The sequence below is a fragment of the Theropithecus gelada genome, chromosome 6 (genome assembly GCF_003255815.1).
Source record: "Theropithecus gelada isolate Dixy chromosome 6, Tgel_1.0, whole genome shotgun sequence".
Classification (NCBI taxonomy): Eukaryota; Metazoa; Chordata; class Mammalia; order Primates; family Cercopithecidae; genus Theropithecus; species Theropithecus gelada.
In genome coordinates, this window is record NC_037673.1 from 127,593,518 (window position 1) to 127,613,147 (window position 19,630).

At 37.5% G+C, this 19,630-nt stretch overlaps 1 protein-coding gene across 2 annotated transcripts in view; it reads left to right on the forward strand.

Moving 5' to 3' along the window:
* LYRM7 (LYR motif containing 7) overlaps positions 1 to 18,861 on the forward strand; it is a 35,053-nt gene extending 16,192 nt beyond the window's left edge. Inside the window, exons 3-6 of one of the 2 annotated variants that reach the window (XM_025387455.1) lie at positions 205 to 277; positions 2,540 to 2,610; positions 6,121 to 6,202; positions 18,362 to 18,861. In XM_025387455.1, the coding sequence (XP_025243240.1) occupies positions 205 to 277; positions 2,540 to 2,610; positions 6,121 to 6,202; positions 18,362 to 18,432 (297 nt within the window). In that variant the 3' untranslated portion in view covers positions 18,433 to 18,861. The remainder of the gene's footprint in view (positions 1 to 204; positions 278 to 2,539; positions 2,611 to 6,120; positions 6,203 to 18,361) is intronic. The other variant, XM_025387456.1, reaches the window with a different exon arrangement.
* The last annotated feature ends 769 nt before the right edge of the window (positions 18,862 to 19,630 follow it).

Genomic DNA, 19,630 nt, shown 5'->3' on the forward strand with positions numbered 1-19,630 from the left:
TGCCACTGCACTCCAGCCTGGGTGACAGAGTGAGACTCCATGTCAAAAAAAATTTTTTTTTTTTGTAAGGATGGGGGTCTCACTCTATCACCCAGGGTCTCGAACTTCTGGGCTCAAGCAGTCCTGCTACCTCAACTTCCCAAAGTACTGAGATTACAGGAGTGAGCCACTGTGCCAAGCCTTGAATTCTGATTTTCTTAACAGGTTTTACAGCTCTTTAAAACACTGCACAGAACCAGACAACAAGTTTTTAAGAATGATGTCAGAGCATTAGAAGGTAAGTATGTTCTGTTGTTTTTTTTTTTTTTTTTTTTTTGAGACGGAGTCTCGCCCTGTCGCCCAGGCTGGAGTGCAGTGGCCGGATCTCAGCTCACTGCAAGCTCCGCCTCCCGGGTTCACGCCATTCTCCGGCCTCAGCCTCCCGAGTAGCTGGGACTACAGGCGCCGGCCACCTCGCCCGGCTAGTTTTTTGTATTTCTTAATAGAGACGGGGTTTCACCGTGTTAGCCAGGATGGTCTCGATCTCCTGACCTCGTGATCCGCCCGTCTCGGCCTCCCAAAGTGCTGGGATTACAGGCTTGAGCCACCGCACCCGGCCAAGTATGTTCTTTACCCTTTTGGAGCCAGTCTACTTTTTAGATGACTACTAATCTACCTGAGAAACCCTGTGTGGTCAAGACCCATCTTAGGGAATGACCTTCACTGCCTCTCCCTAATGTCTTTTTAAAAGATTAGCTTATATTACACTTATTTGAGGAATATCTACTTAAAGAAAAATTTTTAAAGATCAAGTCTTCATAAAGAGTGGGTCAGAAAAAAAGGCGAGGGACCAGAATTTCAGTGTTTATCATTGCTTGCTCTATATTCACGCCATTGAACTTTCTGTTACGTAATCAAATTTACATACTCTCTAGGGCCAGATATTACCACGTTGTTAATGTCTCATGTCAGTTTAAAAGAGCAGCTGTGAAAGAGAATCCATTCTAAATGATTCCAAATTCAGTATCTCCCTGTTTTAAGTAGTGTCTATCTTATCTGGAAGTCACAGGCTCTGAAATTTAGGTTCTGTGTTATTCATGTTCAGTTCCGCTCCTCATATATTTCTAAACCTCCTTAAGAGTGCACCTAGGTAAAGTGTCCCCACTATTTCCATGGATTTAAGTTTTTGTAACTCATCAAAAATAATTTCTGAATGAATAAGATATATGTATTGTATTATATGTAGTTTACATGAATTCCTGATTTCATTCTTGTAACATCTCTGTGAGATAATCGCTATTATAATTCCTATTTTTACAAATGAGAAAATTGACAAAATGTGAAAATATTTGTCCCACATCATACTTAGTAAGAGGTGACCTAGGATTTAGCTTAAGCAATCTGATTCAAAAGTCCAAACTCTAAACCACATTACGTATTGAAATATATGCAACATAGGCAGGCTCAGTGGCTCACACCTGTAATCCCAGCACTTTGGGAGGCCGAGGCAGGCAGATTACTTGAGGATTAATTGAGGTCAGGGGTTAGAGACCAGCATGGCCAACGTGGTGAAACCCTGCCTCTACTAAAAATACAAAAATTAGCCAGGCATGGTGGCACACACTTGTAATCCCTTGAGGCAGGAGAATTGCTTGAACCCAGAGGCAGAGGTTGCAGTGAGCCGAGATCACGCCACTGCACTCCAGCCTGGGCAACAAAGCAAGACTCCATCTGGGGAAAAAAAAAAAAAAAAAATATATATATATATATATATATATATATATATATATATATATCTCATGTATATGTATATATATGTATGTATATATACACACACACAACATAGAAGGAAGTTTTTATAGTAATTATCAACATGGAATATTTTTGTTGCTTTAAATTTTTTAAGTGGAATAGTTATAAGAACAGCTAACAATTTGTTGCATATTTGCTAAGCACTTTGTATGGATTGTTCCATTAAATGCTCACAGCAGCACAATAAGGCCAGTGAGATTCTATCGAAGTATGCTGCTATAATGATATCAGACTCTCAGTGGTATATGTAAACAAAAGTTTTATTTGTCACTCACTTTATATGTCCGCCAAGACACTTAAAATTTTACATATATGTACACATATATCCTGTTTGCTGCCAATCTTTGTGTACGTGTGTTATGTAGTTTAACATACTTGTATATTGAATTTTACCATCTTAAAAAAGCATTTTAATAGAAATCCTTAGATTTGTAAAAATAAAACATTGAAGTAGATTTATTATAATTCAGTAGGTGTAGGTATACAAATGAATTTGAGAGTAAAAATCAGTGAAAGAAAAAATATTAGAGTGCCAAAGGTTTATAGTAGATTTACCTACAAACTTGTCACCCTGTCAAAAGCTCTCTGAGAGACTTCATTAATAATTTCTTGTTCTTATACTTTGTTTTTCATGAGGGCAATTTCTATACTAGAGAAGTAGCCATTCATATTAAATAACGTATAAATTATTGAGATAAGAATTATAGATTACAAAAGCAAGTAACTATATGTATTTTTCTCCTTGTAGCAGCCAGAATAAAGATAAATGAAGAATTCAAAAATAATAAAAGTGAAACTTCTGCTAAGAAAATAGAAGAGGTACAGTAATTTTTTCAATTACAGTAAAACTTATACAATTATCTTGTCAAAGAGGAAATGATGAAGATAGAGGGATTATGTAAAATAAAAACTATTACTTGATAGTTAAGGCCATCACAACTGTAGATAACCTTCACTTACTTGGTATGGCTCACCTCCTCAGGGTCGTCTGCCAACACCAAAATACAGCAAGGTACACCATGAACAGAACATGGAAATAGCCATGGTGAAAGCCAGAGCAGCTGAACAAACCCAGGAACCTACAGAAATTCTATCTTCACTTAAAGCAAGTGACTGAAACTAAAGAGAATCAGTGTTGTAGTAACTCAACTAGAGAAGTAAACTAATTTTTAAATATATATATTAATTCATTTTAAAATAATAATTTCATTATATGTTAAAAAGTAACATAATATTTATGAAAAATAACTATTTAAAAAAATTTAGTGAGAAGAGTGGTACTGGTTTTTTTGTTTTTGTTTTTGTTTTTGTGGTTTTTTTTTGAGATAGAGTTTCGCTCTTGTTGCCCAGTTTGGAGTGCAGTGGCATGATCCCAGCTCACTGCAACCTCCACCTCCGGGTTCAAGCAATTCTCCTGCCTCAGCCTCCCGAGTAGCTGGGATTACAGACCCATGCTACCACACCCAGCTAATTTTTGTAGTTTTAGTAGAGATGGGTTTCACCATGCTGGCCAGGCTGGTCTTGAACTCCTGACCACAGGTGATCCACCTGCCTCAGCCTCCCCACGTTCTGAGATTACAGGCATGAGCCACTGTGCCCAGCCCCCTGCAATATGTTTTTTAGGTTGAAGTATATGAAGAAAATTCAGCCTCACACAGATTTATAATTGGAAAAGAGTAGAACAGCCTTTTAGATCATTGTGATTTTTTCTTTTCTTTATTTTTTTTGGGTGGAGATGAGGTCTCGCTTTGTTGTGCAGGCTGGTTTCAAACTCCTGGCTTAAGCAATCCTCCTGCCGTGGCCTCCCAAAGTTCTGGGATTACAGGCATAAGCCACATAATTCTGAATATTTTTTAATACTACACCTTGACATGTGGTAATTTCTTTTTTTTTTTTTTGAGACGGAGTCTCACTCTGTCACCCAGTTAAAGGTTAGTTTCAGTGTGCAACTCTGTTATCTGTCAGACCAATGGAATTTTTTGGAGAGGGGGGTTCCAAGATTCATGCAGACCACCTCCTCCTCATCTCCTCTGGGCCCCCCTAATCCCTTGTTCCTCAACTAGCCTTGTTTCCAGTCTTACATCTAGGACTTGGCTGAGGAGACCCATTATTTTCTCCTTCTCTGCCCTGTTAAGCCCCTTCCCAGGTGTCAGGACGTGAGGCTTTGCTCTCCCACAGCCCTCTCCATGGCAGTTAATTCCAGCTCCCTCCTTTTGATGCTCAGACCAAAAACCTTGGTGCTTTCTTGACTGCTTTTCTTCTCTCACACTTATATCCAATCTGATAGCAAATCCTGTTGGCTTAAATCTCAAAATATTATTATATACAGAACTCAGCTACTTCTCATCCTCCCTGTCATTATCCCCGAGTCCAAGCCACCATCATCTCTCTTGTTACAACAGCCTCCTAATGGGCCTCCTGCTTTCAGCCTCACTCCCTACAGCCTATTCTCAGTACTTTTAAAGACAGAATAAACCTTAAAAAAAGAAAAAAAAGGCATATCTCAGCACTCGACTACTCACAACCCCATGACTCTTCATCTCATTCAAGAAAAATCTAAAGTGCCTAACATGACCTACAAGACTGTCTGTGATCTGACCTTTGTTACCTTGCCACCTCAGCTTGAATCACATCCCCCTCACTCTTCCGATCTCAGCCCCTTCTTTGAGGGTCCTTGAATTTACCAAAAAAGTTTCCTCACTTAGGGTTTTTATGCTGTTGCCTCTTGGGATTTTCTCTCACATGCCCTCAAAGCTTCATTTAGGTAGACCAATGAACTTTAATTGATATTTCCCTGTGAATGGACTTTTTACCCATGCATGATTTTGTAACATCATGCAGTGATGATTTAGAAAATACAGGTTCATTAAATACTACAGATCTTCCAGATGTTTTCATAGTTCATTATATATTTTAAAATTACATCTATCAATACTAATATCCATCTCATCAGAAAAATCTTTAAGGCTGGGCACGGTGGCTCACACCTGTAATCCCAACACTTTTGGAGGCTGAAGTGGGAGGGTCGCTTGAGCCCAGGAGTTCAAGGCTGCAGTGAGTTACGATTACACCACTGCGCTCCAGCCTGGGTGACAAAGCAAGACCTTGTCTCAAAAACAAAGCAAGAAAAATATACTGAAGTATTGTGAAGCTGTCAAGCTTACCCTGGCAGATACGAGTTCTCCAGAATTCTGATATTTGCTTGAAAGCGTCAGTTTTGTCATCGTAGCAAATGCTGTCAGTTGTTTTCTTTGAAGTGACACACTCTCACACTCTTCTAAGAAAATGTCTGCCAAATAGCTAAGTCTGAATAATCTTAATTTGTCAGTGGTTCTGTCAAGTAAAAAATGGTATTTTGATAGAGAAAGCTCTACTGCTCACAACTCAAACCATGCAGAAGGCTGTAGTGTTTTGAAAGTAATTTTGACCTCATAGATCCCTGAAAGGGTCTCAGGGTCTCTCAAGTACATTATTATTTGATGAGGTCTGAAACTCAAAGAGGTGATTAACCCAAGGCCATATGCTTAATGATACTGCCAAAGTTGGAGTTCAAGTGCTCTGAACATCTAACTCTTAAGATTCAACTGCCCTCCCAAAAATGTGCATTTTAAACATACTTAAAAATACACATTGTAACAAAAAATACTCTAAATCTGTTTTGGAAGAAAATATAGAATTGATAGATAAAAGTTAAAAATATATGCATATCTGAGCTTTCTATACTACTAGGAAAGGTTATAAAAAGTTAAAAATGGTACAGTAGTCCCCCTTTATCCTTGGGGGATACATTTTAAGATCCTCAGGGGATGCCTCAAATCTGTGATAGTACCAAATCCTATATACTATGTTTTTATTATATATACTTTTCTATGATAAAGTTTAATTTATAAATTAGACACAGTACTCTTGTGCTTTGGAGCCATTATTAAGTAAAATAAGAGTTACTTGAATATAAGCACTGCAGTGTGGCAACAGTCAATCTTGATAACCAAGATGGCTACTAAGTGACCACAGGTGGACAGTGTATACAACATGGATATGCTGGACAAATAAATGATTCACATCCCAGACAGGCTGGAGCAGATGGCATGAGATTTCATCATGCTACTCAGAGTGACATGTGATTAAAAACTTATACATTATTTATTTTGGGAATTTTCTATTTAATATTTTCAGACTGCAGTTGACCACGGGTAACTGAAACTGCAGATAAGGAGAAACTACTGTATTACCTGAAAAGAAATTATAGTAAAACTATCATTTTCGAAAACAGTACATTCATATGAAACACCTAAAGGACTTATTCTATTTGTTTGGTTTTCTTAACAGCTAATGAAAATAGGTTCTGATGTTGAATTATTACTCAGAACATCTGTTATACAAGGTATTCACACAGACCACAATACACTGAGTAAGTAGAATTAAAGAAAAATGGTTTAACTATACTGTGTTTTAAAATATTGAATAATTATAGCACATGTAATGCTGAGTAGTAAAACAGCTTGATTTTGCCAGGCAATGTGGTATATAGCATATATATTTTACAAGGTTATAGTCTATCATATTGAATTATGAAACTTTGTTTTACCACATTTGTTTCCTTTTAATTAATTTTTATTTTTTGTTTTTATCTTGTTATATTTCAAAACTAATTACAAAGACAGTACAACTATATATTTTTATCATATTTATTTACAGTTCTTAATTTTTCTGGCATTTATCACTTACCTAGACTATTTCTTTACCTTTTACTCTACAATGACTTTTGCTTTTCATTTTTTGGTTTTTTTGAGATGGAGTCTCACTCTGTCGCCCAGGCTGGAGTGCAGTGGTGTGATCTTGTGTCGCTGCAACCTCCACCTCCTGGCTTAAAGCATTTCTCATGCCTCAGCCTCCCAACCAGCTAGGACTACACCACCATGCCCAGCTAATTTTTGTATTTTTAGTAGAAACAGGGTTTTACTATGTTGGCCAGGCTGGTCTCAAACTCCTAACCTTAGGTGATCCACCTGCCTCGGCCTCCCAAAGCACTGGGATTACATGCATGAGCCATCATGCACCTGGCCTATAATTAGTTATTTTAATTCAGAGGATTTAGGATTATAGGAAATGGAAATATAGTTGAGGATCCTCCATTGTACCTCAAGACTCCAGATAGTGCTTCAGCAAAATCTCATTTCACATAACATTTTGTTTTTATTCTCTAAAGTATCTTTGGGGACAGTAACAACAAAAAGATGACATTCAAAATTGTTGGCCAGGTGCAGTGGCTCATTCCTGTAATCCCAGCACTTTGGGAGGCCAAGGCAGGAGTCTCAGTTGAGCCCAGGAGTTCAAGACCAGCCTGGGCAACATGACAAAACTTCGCCTCTACAAAAAATACAAAAGTTATCAGGATGCGGTGGTGCACACCTGTAGTTCCAGCTAGTAGGGAGGCTGTGGTGGGAGGGTCACTTGAGTCCAGGAGGTTGAGGCTTTAGTGAGCCGTGAGTATGCCACTGCAATCCAGCCTGGGTGACAGAGTAAGACCCTGCCTCAAAAAATATATATATTGAAAGGCTTTGTTTTTTAAGCAGACTATGGAAGTATAACACACAAACAAAAAAGTACTCAATTTTTAATTGTATAGCTCAGTGAATTTTCATAAAACGAAATACCCCTGTAACTAACATGCACAACAAGCCACGTGTGAAAAAAAAATTGGCCTTTCTGATGGATATGTGGTAGTAACACATTGTGATTTTAATTTATATTTCTCTGGTAACTAATGAACTACAAGGACCTCTTCGGTTGTTTAGTGGACATTTGGATATTCCTTTTTATGAAGTGCCTGTTCGAGTCTTTTGTCCATTTTTCTAAGGGGTTATCTGCCTTTTTATTGTTGATTTAAAGGATTTCTTTATATGTTCTGAATATAGAAATTTGGTGGGTATATGTATTACAAGAATCTTTGACTTTGTGGCTTTCCTTTTCACTTTGGTAGTGTTATCTTTCTATGAGAAGTTCTTAATGTAGTCATATTTATGAATTTTTTAATAAATAGTGCTTTTTAATTCTATTAAAGAAATCTTTGCCTAGCTCAAGCAAGATCATGAGGAGATTCCCCTATGCTTTCTTCCAAAAGCTTTACTGTAGGCTGGGCACAGTGGCTCACACTTGTAATCCCTGCACATTGGGAGGCCGAGGCAGGTAGATCACCTGAGGTCAGAAGTTCAAGACGAGCCTGGGCAACATGGTGAAACCCTGTTTTCACTGAAAATACAAAAATTAGCCAGGCATGGTGGCGCATGCCTGTAATTCCAGCTACTCGGGAAGCTGAGGAAGGAGAATCACTTGAATGTGGGAGGCAGAGGCTGCAGTGAGTCAAGATGATACACTGTACAGCCTGGGCAACAGAGTGAGACTCCATCTCAAAAAAAAAAAAGGTTGGGCGTGGTGGCTTACGCCTGTAATCCCAGCACTTTGGGAGGCCAAGGCGGGCAGATCACTAGGTCAGGAGATCGAGACCATCCTAGCTAACACGGTGAAACCCTGTCTCTGCTAAAAATAAAAAAAATTAGCCAGGCATGTTGGCGGGCGCCTGTAGTCCCAACTACTCAGGAGGCTGAGGCAGGAGAATGGCATGAACCTGGGAGGCAGAGCTTGCAGTGAGCCAAGATGGCACCACTGCACTGCAGCCTGGGTGACAGAGCAAGACTCTGTCTCAAAAAAAAAAAAAAAAGCTGTATTGTTTGATCCTTTCCATTTGGTTGTTTATATCAACTAGAGTTGGTTTGTATATGGTATGAGATGTGGGGGGTCAAGATTTATTTTTTTACATGTGACTATCCAGTTGATCCAGCAACACTTATTGAAAAGACCACTCTTCCCCCTACTACTCTACAGGATCACCTTTGTCATAAAATCAAAGAACTATATAGGTGTGCATCTGTTTCTGGACTTTATAATCTCTTCAATCTGTTTTTCTGCCCTGCATCATATACTATAATGTCTTGATTATTACAGCCTTATAATAGATCTTCCTACCTGGTAGTATAAGTCCAAAGGGCTTTTAAAGTTACTTTTATTTAATGGGGACTTATCAGAAATTATTAGATCTTGGGCTGAGCACTGTGGTTCACCCCTATAATCACAGCACTTTGGGAGGCTGAGGTGGGCAAATCCCTTGAACTCAGGAGTTTGAAACTAGCCAGGGCAACATAGTGAAACCCTGTCTCTACCAGAAATACAAAAAATTCACCAGGCATGGTGATGTGCACCCATGGCCCCAGCTACTCAGGAGGCTGAGGTGGGAGGATCACTTGAGCCTGGGAGAGGATGTTGCAATAAGCCGAGATCACACCACTGCACTCCAGCCTGGGTGACAGAGCCAGACCCTCTCTCACAAAAAAAAAAAAAAAAGAAAGAAAAGAAAAAGAAATTATTAGATCTGAGTTATTGTTTTTGTCTTTTGTCTTGTTTTGTTTAGATGGAGTCTTGCTCTGTCTCTTAGGCTGGAGTGCAGTGGTGTGATCCTGTCTCACTGCAACCTCTGCCTCCCAGGTTCAAGCAATTCTCCTGCCTCAGCCTCCTGAGTAGCTGAGATTACAGGCGTGTACCACCACACCTGGCTAAGTTTTGTATTTTTAGTAGAGACGGGGTTTCACCATGTTGGTCAGTCTGTTTTCAAACTCCTGACCTCATGATCCACCTGCCTTGGCCTCCCAAAGAGCTGGGATTACAGGCATGAGCCGCTGCACCCAGGCTTTTTTTTTTTTTTTTTTTTTTTTTGAAACGAAGTTTCGCTCTTATCACCCAGGCTGGAGTGCAGTGGCATGATTTCAGCTCACTGCAACCTCCACCTCCCAGGTTCAAGTGATTCTCCTGCCTCAGCCCGCCAAGTAGCTGGGATTACAGGAGCTTGCCACCATGCCCAGCTAATTTTTGTATTTTCAGTAGAGACAAGGTTTCACCATGTTAGCCAGACTGGTCTGGAACTCCTGATCTCAAGTGATCCACCTGCCTCGGCCTCCCAGAGTGCTGGGTTTACAGGTGTGAGCCACTGCACCTGGCTGATCCGAGTTATGTTTATAAGGGCAGAAAACACAGTTAATCCTAAATTTAAGATGTGTAGTCATCAGTTTTTATCTTAATAATGATCTTTAGAGTTTCTGTGTAGTATAGCCAACATTTTATACAGGTAATCACAGATATATATTATTTTTATCACATGAATAAAGTTTTAGGTTATTTTAAATAAATTTAGTATCTATATTTCAAATGCCTTGTTTTAGATATAACAGTATTGAATATTATTTAGATTTCTTTTTATCCTTTGGTTTTTTTGTATATTTTAATTTTCCCACAGAATTAAATATTTTGACTCTTTTATGAGTATTAATACATAGTGCCTTAATAATAGCCTCATTCTTTCTGTGTGTGTTTGTATATTTATACATATATATACACACACATATATATATACACACACACATATACACATATATACATATATACACACATATATACATATATGTAGACATATATATACATATATATGTATAGCTCCAAAATGTAAGAAATTTGATTCCTTAATCTCTCTTTCTAAAAGTTACTTTAAGCAAAATTCCTCCAAATATTTTAGCAGTGTCTACACTGTCACATAGAAATGACCAGAATTAAAATTCTGCTTCTTGTTTAGAAAATCGAGAGTTGTGATTATGTGTTTCTAAAAATATCATATAATGTCTCAAAATGAAAAATAATAGAAATCAAAAGTAATAAAATGAAACTTCATTTGGAAGATTAATCACCTTGTAGCATGAATTCTAAATCCATCTCTCTTTTTCTTCCATTCAAATAGTATCTACAGTGAAAAGTAAACATTGAATCCCAGCAGGAACTCCTTATCTTAAATAATTTCCCATTTTTTATTTTTTTAAAAAATCACTTCCAGACATCTCTCAAAAGGAGACATACAAATGACCAACAAGTATATGAAAAAATACTCAACATCAGTAATCACGGAAATTAAAATTAAAACCACAATTAAATATCATCTCACCCCAGATAGAATGACTGTTGTCAAAAGGACAAAAAATAACAAATTCTGACAAGGATATGGAGAAAGGAGAACTCTTATACACTATTGGTGGGAATGTAAATTAGGATAGCCATTATAGAAAACAGTATAGAGGGTCCTCAAAAACTAAAAATAGAACTATTGCATGATCTAGTAATTCCTCTACTGGATATATATCCAAAGGAAAGGAAATCACTGTATGCAGGAAATAGCTGCATTCTCATGTTTATCGTGGGCACTATTCACAATAGCCAAGATATGGAATCACCTAAGAATCCATTGACAGATGGATAAAGAAAATGTATATATACATATGTATATACATATACACACACACGCACACACACATATACACACACAATGGAATATTATTCAGCCATAAAAAGAAGGAAATCTTGTCATTTGTGACAACAAACATGAACCTGGAAGACATTATGTTAAGTGAAATAAGCCAGGCACAGAAAAACAAATATTGCATGTTCTCACTCATGTGGAACCTGAAAAAGTTCAACTTATAGCCACAGAGAGCAGGTAGTGGTTACTAAAGGCCAGGAAGGGTCAGAGGGGGATAGCTAGAGGTTGGTTAATGGGTCCAAAATTACAATTAGCTAGGAGGAATAAGTTCTAGTGTTCTATAGCACTGTAGGGTAACTATAGTTAACAATTTATTGTATATTTTCAAATAGCTAGAAGAGCAAATTTTGAATATTCATAACAGAAATGATCAATAACATCATAAATATGCTAATTGCCTTGATTTGATCATCACACATATACATGCATTGAGCTATCACTGTACCCCTTAAATATGCATATTTAGTATGTATCAATTAAAAATAATAAAAGGAAAACATTTACTTCCTTTATCCTTGCAGGTGAATTCAAGGTTCTTTATTACAAGCATAATTTCATCATTTGAAATAATTCCTTATTTTTAAAATCTTTAAAAATATTTTGGAAACTGTTTTTCTTTCCAAATATTTTCTACTCTTTCTTTTTTTTTTGTATTACCTTACATGCATGAGTTTGTATAAATCATAATATTTTATTCATATCATTCATCATTGGTCTAGCATAGCCTTTAACTATGACTTAGAAAAATACTCAGGTTATTCATTATTCTATACTTGCTTTCTGTTTGATTATTGACATTTGTCAAAACCCTCTTTCTAATGTGGATATTAGTCACCTGGTTACAATGTTGGCCTTTGACAAACGTATATCATTCATACAAATTTTAAAGATGGTCCCAAGGAAACCCAAGACTTCAGGTCATTATTTTTTATGGTACTTAGTTTTTTAATAGGATCCATATTTTTTAACTTCCTCTCTGGCATATATGTAAGAAAAAATAGGGATGTACTTCTAAACGAATGATACAGTTAAAAAAACAAAAAGCTCCAAGAAGCTGTTCTTCAGATGTATTTTAAACTTCTGCCTTTTGGTTTATTTAGATTTGTCATTGTCTAAAACTATCTTATGGTTTGTGTTCTAAGACATGTTAATGTGACTCAACAAACATTGAATCGCTGTTATGCTAGATGTCAGGGATAGAACAGTGGGCAAGACAGATATGGTTCCTATCCTATCCAGTGGAACTTAGAGTGCTGTGTAAAAGACAGACAATTAAATATACAGCTACAGTTCTTGCAATGCCATGATAGGAGGCAGAGATTGTTGAGGCACATAAGCAGAGCTACAGATCCAAACTTGATGAGCTAGGGACAGGTTCTTGGAAGAAAACACTTTTGTGTTACAGTTTCCCTAATTTGAAGTTATCATTTATATAATATACATAATGTGCTTGAAATATTTAGAAGTGTTTCTAGAACTTCAGTGTGAAATATTTTAATGTCCTTTAAATTATCTGGATTCAAAATATCTCTATGATTATCACACTATTATAAACTATGCTATCCATAATAACGTATTTTAAATTTTTTACCTAAATTTGTATTTTGGTCCAAAATTGAGATAAAGGCTTTATTTCAAGGAATTGCTTTTTGGCCGGGTGCGCAGCCTGATCAGCATGGAGAAAGCTCATCTCTACTAAAAATACAAAATTAGCCGGGTGTGATGGCACGTGCCTGTAATCCCAGCTACTCAGGAGGCTGAGGCAGGAGAATCGCTTGAGCCCAGGAGGCGGAGGTTGCAGTGAGCCGAGATTGCACCATTGCACTCCAGCCTGGGCAACAAGAGCAAAACTCCATCTCAAAAAAAAAAAAAAAAAAAAAAAAAAAGAAAGAAATTGCTTTTTATTGATATATTTAATATGACCAGAGTAGATAAGGTGTTTCAGGGGCCTAATGTACAGGAAATAAACCATGATTTCAATGCAGTTCGTTTTTAAAGATCTGGCAACATCAATAAACTAAGGCTGTTATAGTACTCAGTATCTAATGCGGAAAGCAAAGTCAGGGATTTTCTAGTCAATAAGACAAAATTATAATGAAACCAGTATACAGCATAGAAATATACTTGGAGTACATTTGACCTAATTAAAGTGTTAACAGTTAATGAATACAGAAGAATTCAGTTGTAGAATATCTTTTGATGCCAAAGATTATCCAATAAGGTGAATTGGGTAAAGAAATAGAATAGTGGATATTTGACAGGTTTTCTGGTGATTTACTACTCTTTGAATAACCCTGCTTTGTTTCAAGAATTTCCATCTGCCTGAATTCTAAATCCCTAAGACAGAACCTAGGAAATTTAAGTTCCTCAGTTTCCTTTGTAGCTCAGGCACAGGCGTTTGATTAGGTGAAGCACACTCACTTGTTTTCAGCACAGAATCAGTTTTGCTGGCAGGAGTAGCATCACTGGTTTCAGGATCAAGTTCCTCATGGAGAAGAGAAGTAGCGTTGGTATGGTGGCAAGAGCAGACATAATAAGGTTGAGTTTCTGGCAACATCCGAAGTATAGCATCTTGTGTTCCATGAGGGTAAAAATGGCGGCATTTTCTTCTGGCACCCCACGAGAGAGCGGCAGTTTTTATCATTAGCCTATTTCTGTGGTATGGCTTTGGTCATTGTTCCTGGAAGCTTAGTCTCAAGCCTGCCTGGTTCTTGACAATTTGAAACAACCTGTTTAATGCCTTTTCAGCTTCTAAGCAGCCAGAGGCTGCTTCTGTGACTAGTAACCAAGACCAAAAGTTAAAGCTTTTATAGTCCACTTTCTGGTGATATGAGTTAGGCAAAATAAAATTGGCTGGGTACGGTGGCTCATGCCTGTTATCCCAGCACTTTGGGAGGCTGAGGGGGGCAGATCACTGAGGTCAGGAGTTCGAGACCAGCCCCCTGGCCAACATGGTGAAACCCCGTCTCTACTGAAAAATACGAAAATTAGCCGGGCATGGTGGTGGGCGCCTGTAATCTCAGCTACTTGGAAGGATGAGGCAGGAGAATCGCTTGAACCTGGAAGGCGGAGGTTGCAGTGAGCCGAGATCACAGCCACTGCACTCCAGCCTGGGCAACAGACAGAGCGAGGTTCCATCTCAAAACTAATAATAACAATAGTAATAATAATAAATAAAATTGAAAAAGAGGATGAATGCAGATTAAGCTAGCCCACAAAGTAGAGGTAGAAGTATTACTCTGCTAAAAGGCACGCATCTGTCTGCATCTTAGAGTCTAATTGATTAAGAGTCCCATAATTTAGAAAGCCTTGGAGAGTTAAAAATGCTAATTGTTCTTATCCACTAAAACTAAAGCCAATAATACAAGCAGGGGAGTTCTGAGCTGTAACATGAAATAAGATCGATGTCTCAAGACTTCTCATTCTTCCAGACAAAGATTAGATATGTGATTCATTTACTGACTGGAGCTTACTATTCTTCATTGCTTTAAGAAGTGGTCACTAAGGTAAGGGTTAGGGAGATGGGCAGAACGTAGAGGCTGCTACCAAAGGTTGACAGTCTTCATGCTTATTTTTCTGTGGCTACTTGTGCATGGAAGTGACTGGAAACCAATTTGAAGCTTATAAAGTTTTTGAGTGAATTTTATTACCAAGAAACCCCAGGCCTGGCTAACTCTTTTCACCTCTTAAGTCCACCCCTGGGTCCCTAAACTCCTATTACCAGGAAGTGGACTATGAAAGCTTTTAAAGCCCCAAAGAAGGGCATCTTCCCCAATATCTCCACCTTAGAACAATGAGGCTCAGCGGAACCTAATGGAAAAACTAGCACTGTAACCAAACATCCTTGATTTCAGTCTGGATGAGACCTTAGGGGACAGGTAGTGAGTGGATGTATTCTACAGATGGAAAGAAGGATGTATATGCATTTTGCATAGCCAAAGGCGGGGAGGTGCTTGTTGTCTCTCCGGTATCTATCCTCCTGTTCTCTCTCTCTCTTTTTTTTTTTTTTGAGATAGAGTGTCCTGTCGCCCAGGCTGGAGTGCAGTGGCACGATCTCGACTCACTGCCACCTCTGCCTCCCGGGTTCAAGCGATTCTCATGCTTCACACCTCCTGAATAGCTGGGACTACAGCTTGGGCAATCCAACCGTGTTGGCCTCCTAAAGTACTAGGAGTATAGGTGTGAGCCACCGCACTTGGCTTCTCCTGTTCTTTTCTATTAACTGAAAAATTGTGTTCAGGGTGCAATGTACCAAGCAAAAAAAAAAAAAAAAAAAGTTATTTTCCAGACCATGTGACACCTTTCTGGTCTATATAAACCCTGTCTATTGGGTGTTACTTCCGAGAAAGTCATTGTTTTCCTGTTTAAAAGGAATAGGCTGAGCTGGCACTCTCGTTTTGCTCTTTTCTCTTCTCTCTTCTTCACATCTGGAGTGCAGATGTGATATGACAGCACCAGTGAAGACAAAACCACTCATGTAAGGTAGCAGAATAGAAAGAGAGAAAGAGCCTGGGTCCTTAGTATCACTAAGGACGAGCATTAGCCCAGAACTGCCTTAATCTGTATTTCTTTTTTTTTTTTTCTGAGACGGAGTCTAGCTTTGTCACCCAGGCTGAAGTACAGTGGCGCGATCTCAGCTCACTGCAACCTCTGCCTTCCGGGTTCAAGCAGTTCTCCTGCCTCAACCTCCCTAGTAGCTGGTGCCTGCAACCATGCCCAGCTAATTTTTGTATTTTTAGTAGAGATGGGGTTTCACTGTGTTGGCCAGGCTGGTCTCGAACCCGTGACCTCGTGATCCACCCACCTCGGCCTCCCAAAGTGCTGGGATTACAAGCATGAGCCACCATGCCTGGCCTTTAATCTGTATTTCTTGATAATATGAGAAAAAATAAATCTCTTACTTATTTAAACCAGCTTGTTGGACTTTGGTTATTCAGAGCTGAACATACTCTAAAATGATATGGGTGTATTTAACCATTTATTTTTCCATTCTCCCATAAAAGTCTTGTTTCACTTTTGTAACTCATGACGTTATACTATAATTTGTTGTTTTTCTAGCTGTCTTTTCCATTAGATTGTGAGCTCCTGGAATCTGAAGAGACTATTATATATTCACCTTCATATCTTAATTTCTTGATGTAATGTCTAGCATGAAATAGCCACATATAGGTTTGATAAGTGAAACAAATTATTGCCATTGTTAACAAGTTAAAACGTACACTAAATTTATTCTCTGATGAAATCTCCATGGGTTTGGTAAAAGCAAGCGAGATATAAACAATTATTAAATAATAATTATTTAACCGTTTTCATTTTAGTAAGCCAAATTTATCATCTGGCTAATAAGTTGGCTATTTTTAGTCAGACCAGTTCTTCTTTAATTAAGTGAAATATTCAGTTTGCCTTTTGGGTTGAATTTGTTTTAGTGTTGTCTTCTTTTTTTCTTTTTTTTTCTTTTTTTTTTTTTTTAGAGAGAGTCTCTGTCTCCTAGGCTGGAGTGCAGTAGCATAATTCTTGCTCACTGTAACCTCAAACTCTTGGGCTCAAGCAATCCTCCTGCTTCAGCCTCTTGAGCAGCTAGGAATACAGGTGTATACCACCATGCCCAATCTTCCCACCTCAGCTTCCCTCTTTTTTTTCCCTGAACTTCCTGAGAGTAAGTTGCAGACATAATGCCTATTTACCCCAAAATGAACATTTTAAAAATTATGGCAGCCCATTTGGGTCTAGATCTTCTGGAGAAATACTTTAGAGTATATTTCTTTAAGATCCTTCAATGTGTATTTCCTAAATATACAAGGACATTCTCTAACGTAACTGCAGTATAATGAGCAAAACCAGGGTATTAACATTGATGCAATGCTATCATTTAAATCTTTCCATTTGTCCTAATAATGTCTTTTATGGCAAAAGGAAAAAAAATTCCCTGTGGACCAGTATCCTATTGGGGATCACACATTGCATCTAGTCATCATGTCTCTTTAGTATCCTTATTCTAGAGCAGTCCTTCAGTCTTTCTTCGTCTTTCATGTCCATGATGTTTTGAAAAGTATAGGCAGGTTATTTTATAGAAGGTCGTGTGAGCATTTTTTGATTGATAGCTCATCTAGATTCAACTCTTCTGGAGAAAAGAAGAAGAAATCATGTATCTCCTCAAAAATTTGGAACTTTTTGTTTTTTTTTGTTTTTTTTTTTTTGGGATGGACTCTCACTGTATCGCCCAGGCTGGAATGCAGTGGCACCATCTCAGCTCACTGCAACCTCTGCCTCCCATGTTCAAGCGATTCTTGTGCCTCAGCCTCCCAAGTAGCTGGACTACAGGCATGCACCACCACACCCAGCTGAATTTTTTTTTTTTTTTTTTTGTATTTTTAGTAGAGATGAGGTTTCACCATGTTAGTCAGGCTAGTCTCCAACTCCAGACCTCAAATGATCATAGCGCCTTAGCCTCCCAAAGTTCTGGAATTACAGCCATGAGTCACCATGCCCAGCCAAAAATTTGTGTCTTAAGAGCTTTATCTTGACTCCAGCAAGATGTCTTACCTAGGACTCAACAGGTTTTTGTTGTTGTTTTATGGTATTTGTCAATGTGGGCACTATTGGCATTTTTGACAGGACAGTCCTTCACTATGCCAGACTGTCCTACACGTTACAGAAGGTTTAGCATCTCTGGCTCCTGCCCACTAACTTCCAGTAGCATTCTCCAGTTGATGTGAACACGCAAAACACCCTCTTTTAAGAACCATTGTTATATAAAATTTAGAATCTTTAAATTAGGAGACCAGTCTTGCTTTTCATATAGTAGATAGTATCAGCAAAATTTCCAATTGTTTTCATTATCAGTAATTGGTAATTAAATGGCCAATAATAGAAATTTTAGGTGAATTCTCTTCAGTTATTTAATTTGCTATATTTAATAATAAAGGGTTAAGTGGATCATATATGTTTTTATATAATCTGAAATGAGAATGCTATTAATTCTAATTAGAGTCAAGGATGCCACCTTAGATATCAGCTGAAATAAAATATCCCTGTAAGATTTATCTTAAAATTAGATATTTTACTATTACAAATTTTAGGGGGAAATGAGTGTCCTTGCATTTAATTCTAATTTTAGTGATGTTAATTATTCTCTCTTTTTTTGTTTTCTTTCAGAACTGGTCCCTAGGAAAGACCTTCTTGTAGAAAATGTGCCATATTGTGATGCACCAACTCAGAAGCAATGAGTTTTCTAGAATACAACAAGTCTTTGCACTTTTTAACTTTAAAATCTACAACTCTGGCAAAAGTGCTGGAAATGCAGACATTTTTCTCTGAACTGACATATTGAAAATGAATGAATTACAGAATAGCTTCATATTTAAATTTCATGTTAAAAGGTCATTACTGAGAACTAAAAAACATAATTAAGTATTTCTAAAGGAAATTAGATAAGAAAACATTTCATTTTCATTGAAAATCAAATTTCATAAAGCAAAATAAACGCTTAGGGAGATATATTCACTCTTTGACCTTGATGAGTGTTTGGTCTTACTGTAGCTATTTGAGATTGTGGTGCTTTTACAAATTGGTGAGTTTTCCTGCCATGTGAAATGCAATTATTACATTTAAATTATTAGATTAAAATGATATTTAGTCCTAAAAAATATTAAATTATTCAAAAAAATCACAGTGTGTGCCAGCTCTCTACAGAAAGTGGCCTTTGTTTTCTAAAGCACTGGGATTATTTCTGTAGCTAATATATAATTGTACAGTTTCTTTTTAGAGATAGAGAGTATCTATCTCTATAAAGGCAGCATTCTTTTGAGTTTCTGATTAGCCTTTCCAAAAGAGGCCATCAGATATGCATTTATCTCAGTGAGCAGAGGGATGGTTTTGAATAGGATGGGAGGCAGGTTTGCCCTAAGCAGTTCCCAGCTTGAATTTTCTTTCCGTTTAGCTTAGTGATTTTGGGGGCCCAAGATATTTTCCTTTCACACCTAAAACTACAAAACTACTTGAAGCAAACAAGAGAAAAATCTTTGTGACCTTTTTTAGGAAAAGATTTTTTAGATACAACACTAAAAGCATAATATATTTTAAAGAAACAAACTGAACTTCATAAAAATGTTTTGCTCTGTAAAAGTAACTATTAAGAGAATGAAAACACAAGCCACAGACTTGGAGAAAATATTTATAAATTGTATATCTGATAACTTTTACCCACAATATATAAAGAACTTTCAATAATGAGAAAACAACCCAATTTTAAAAATAGATAAATATTTGAACAGACACTTCCTCCGAAAAGATACTCAAGTGGAAAATAAGCATATGAAAAGTTGTTCAACATCATTAGTCACTGGACATTAAAAATTACAATGAAATACTACTACATACCTATTAGAATGGCCAATATTAGAATGGTTGACCATACCAAATGTT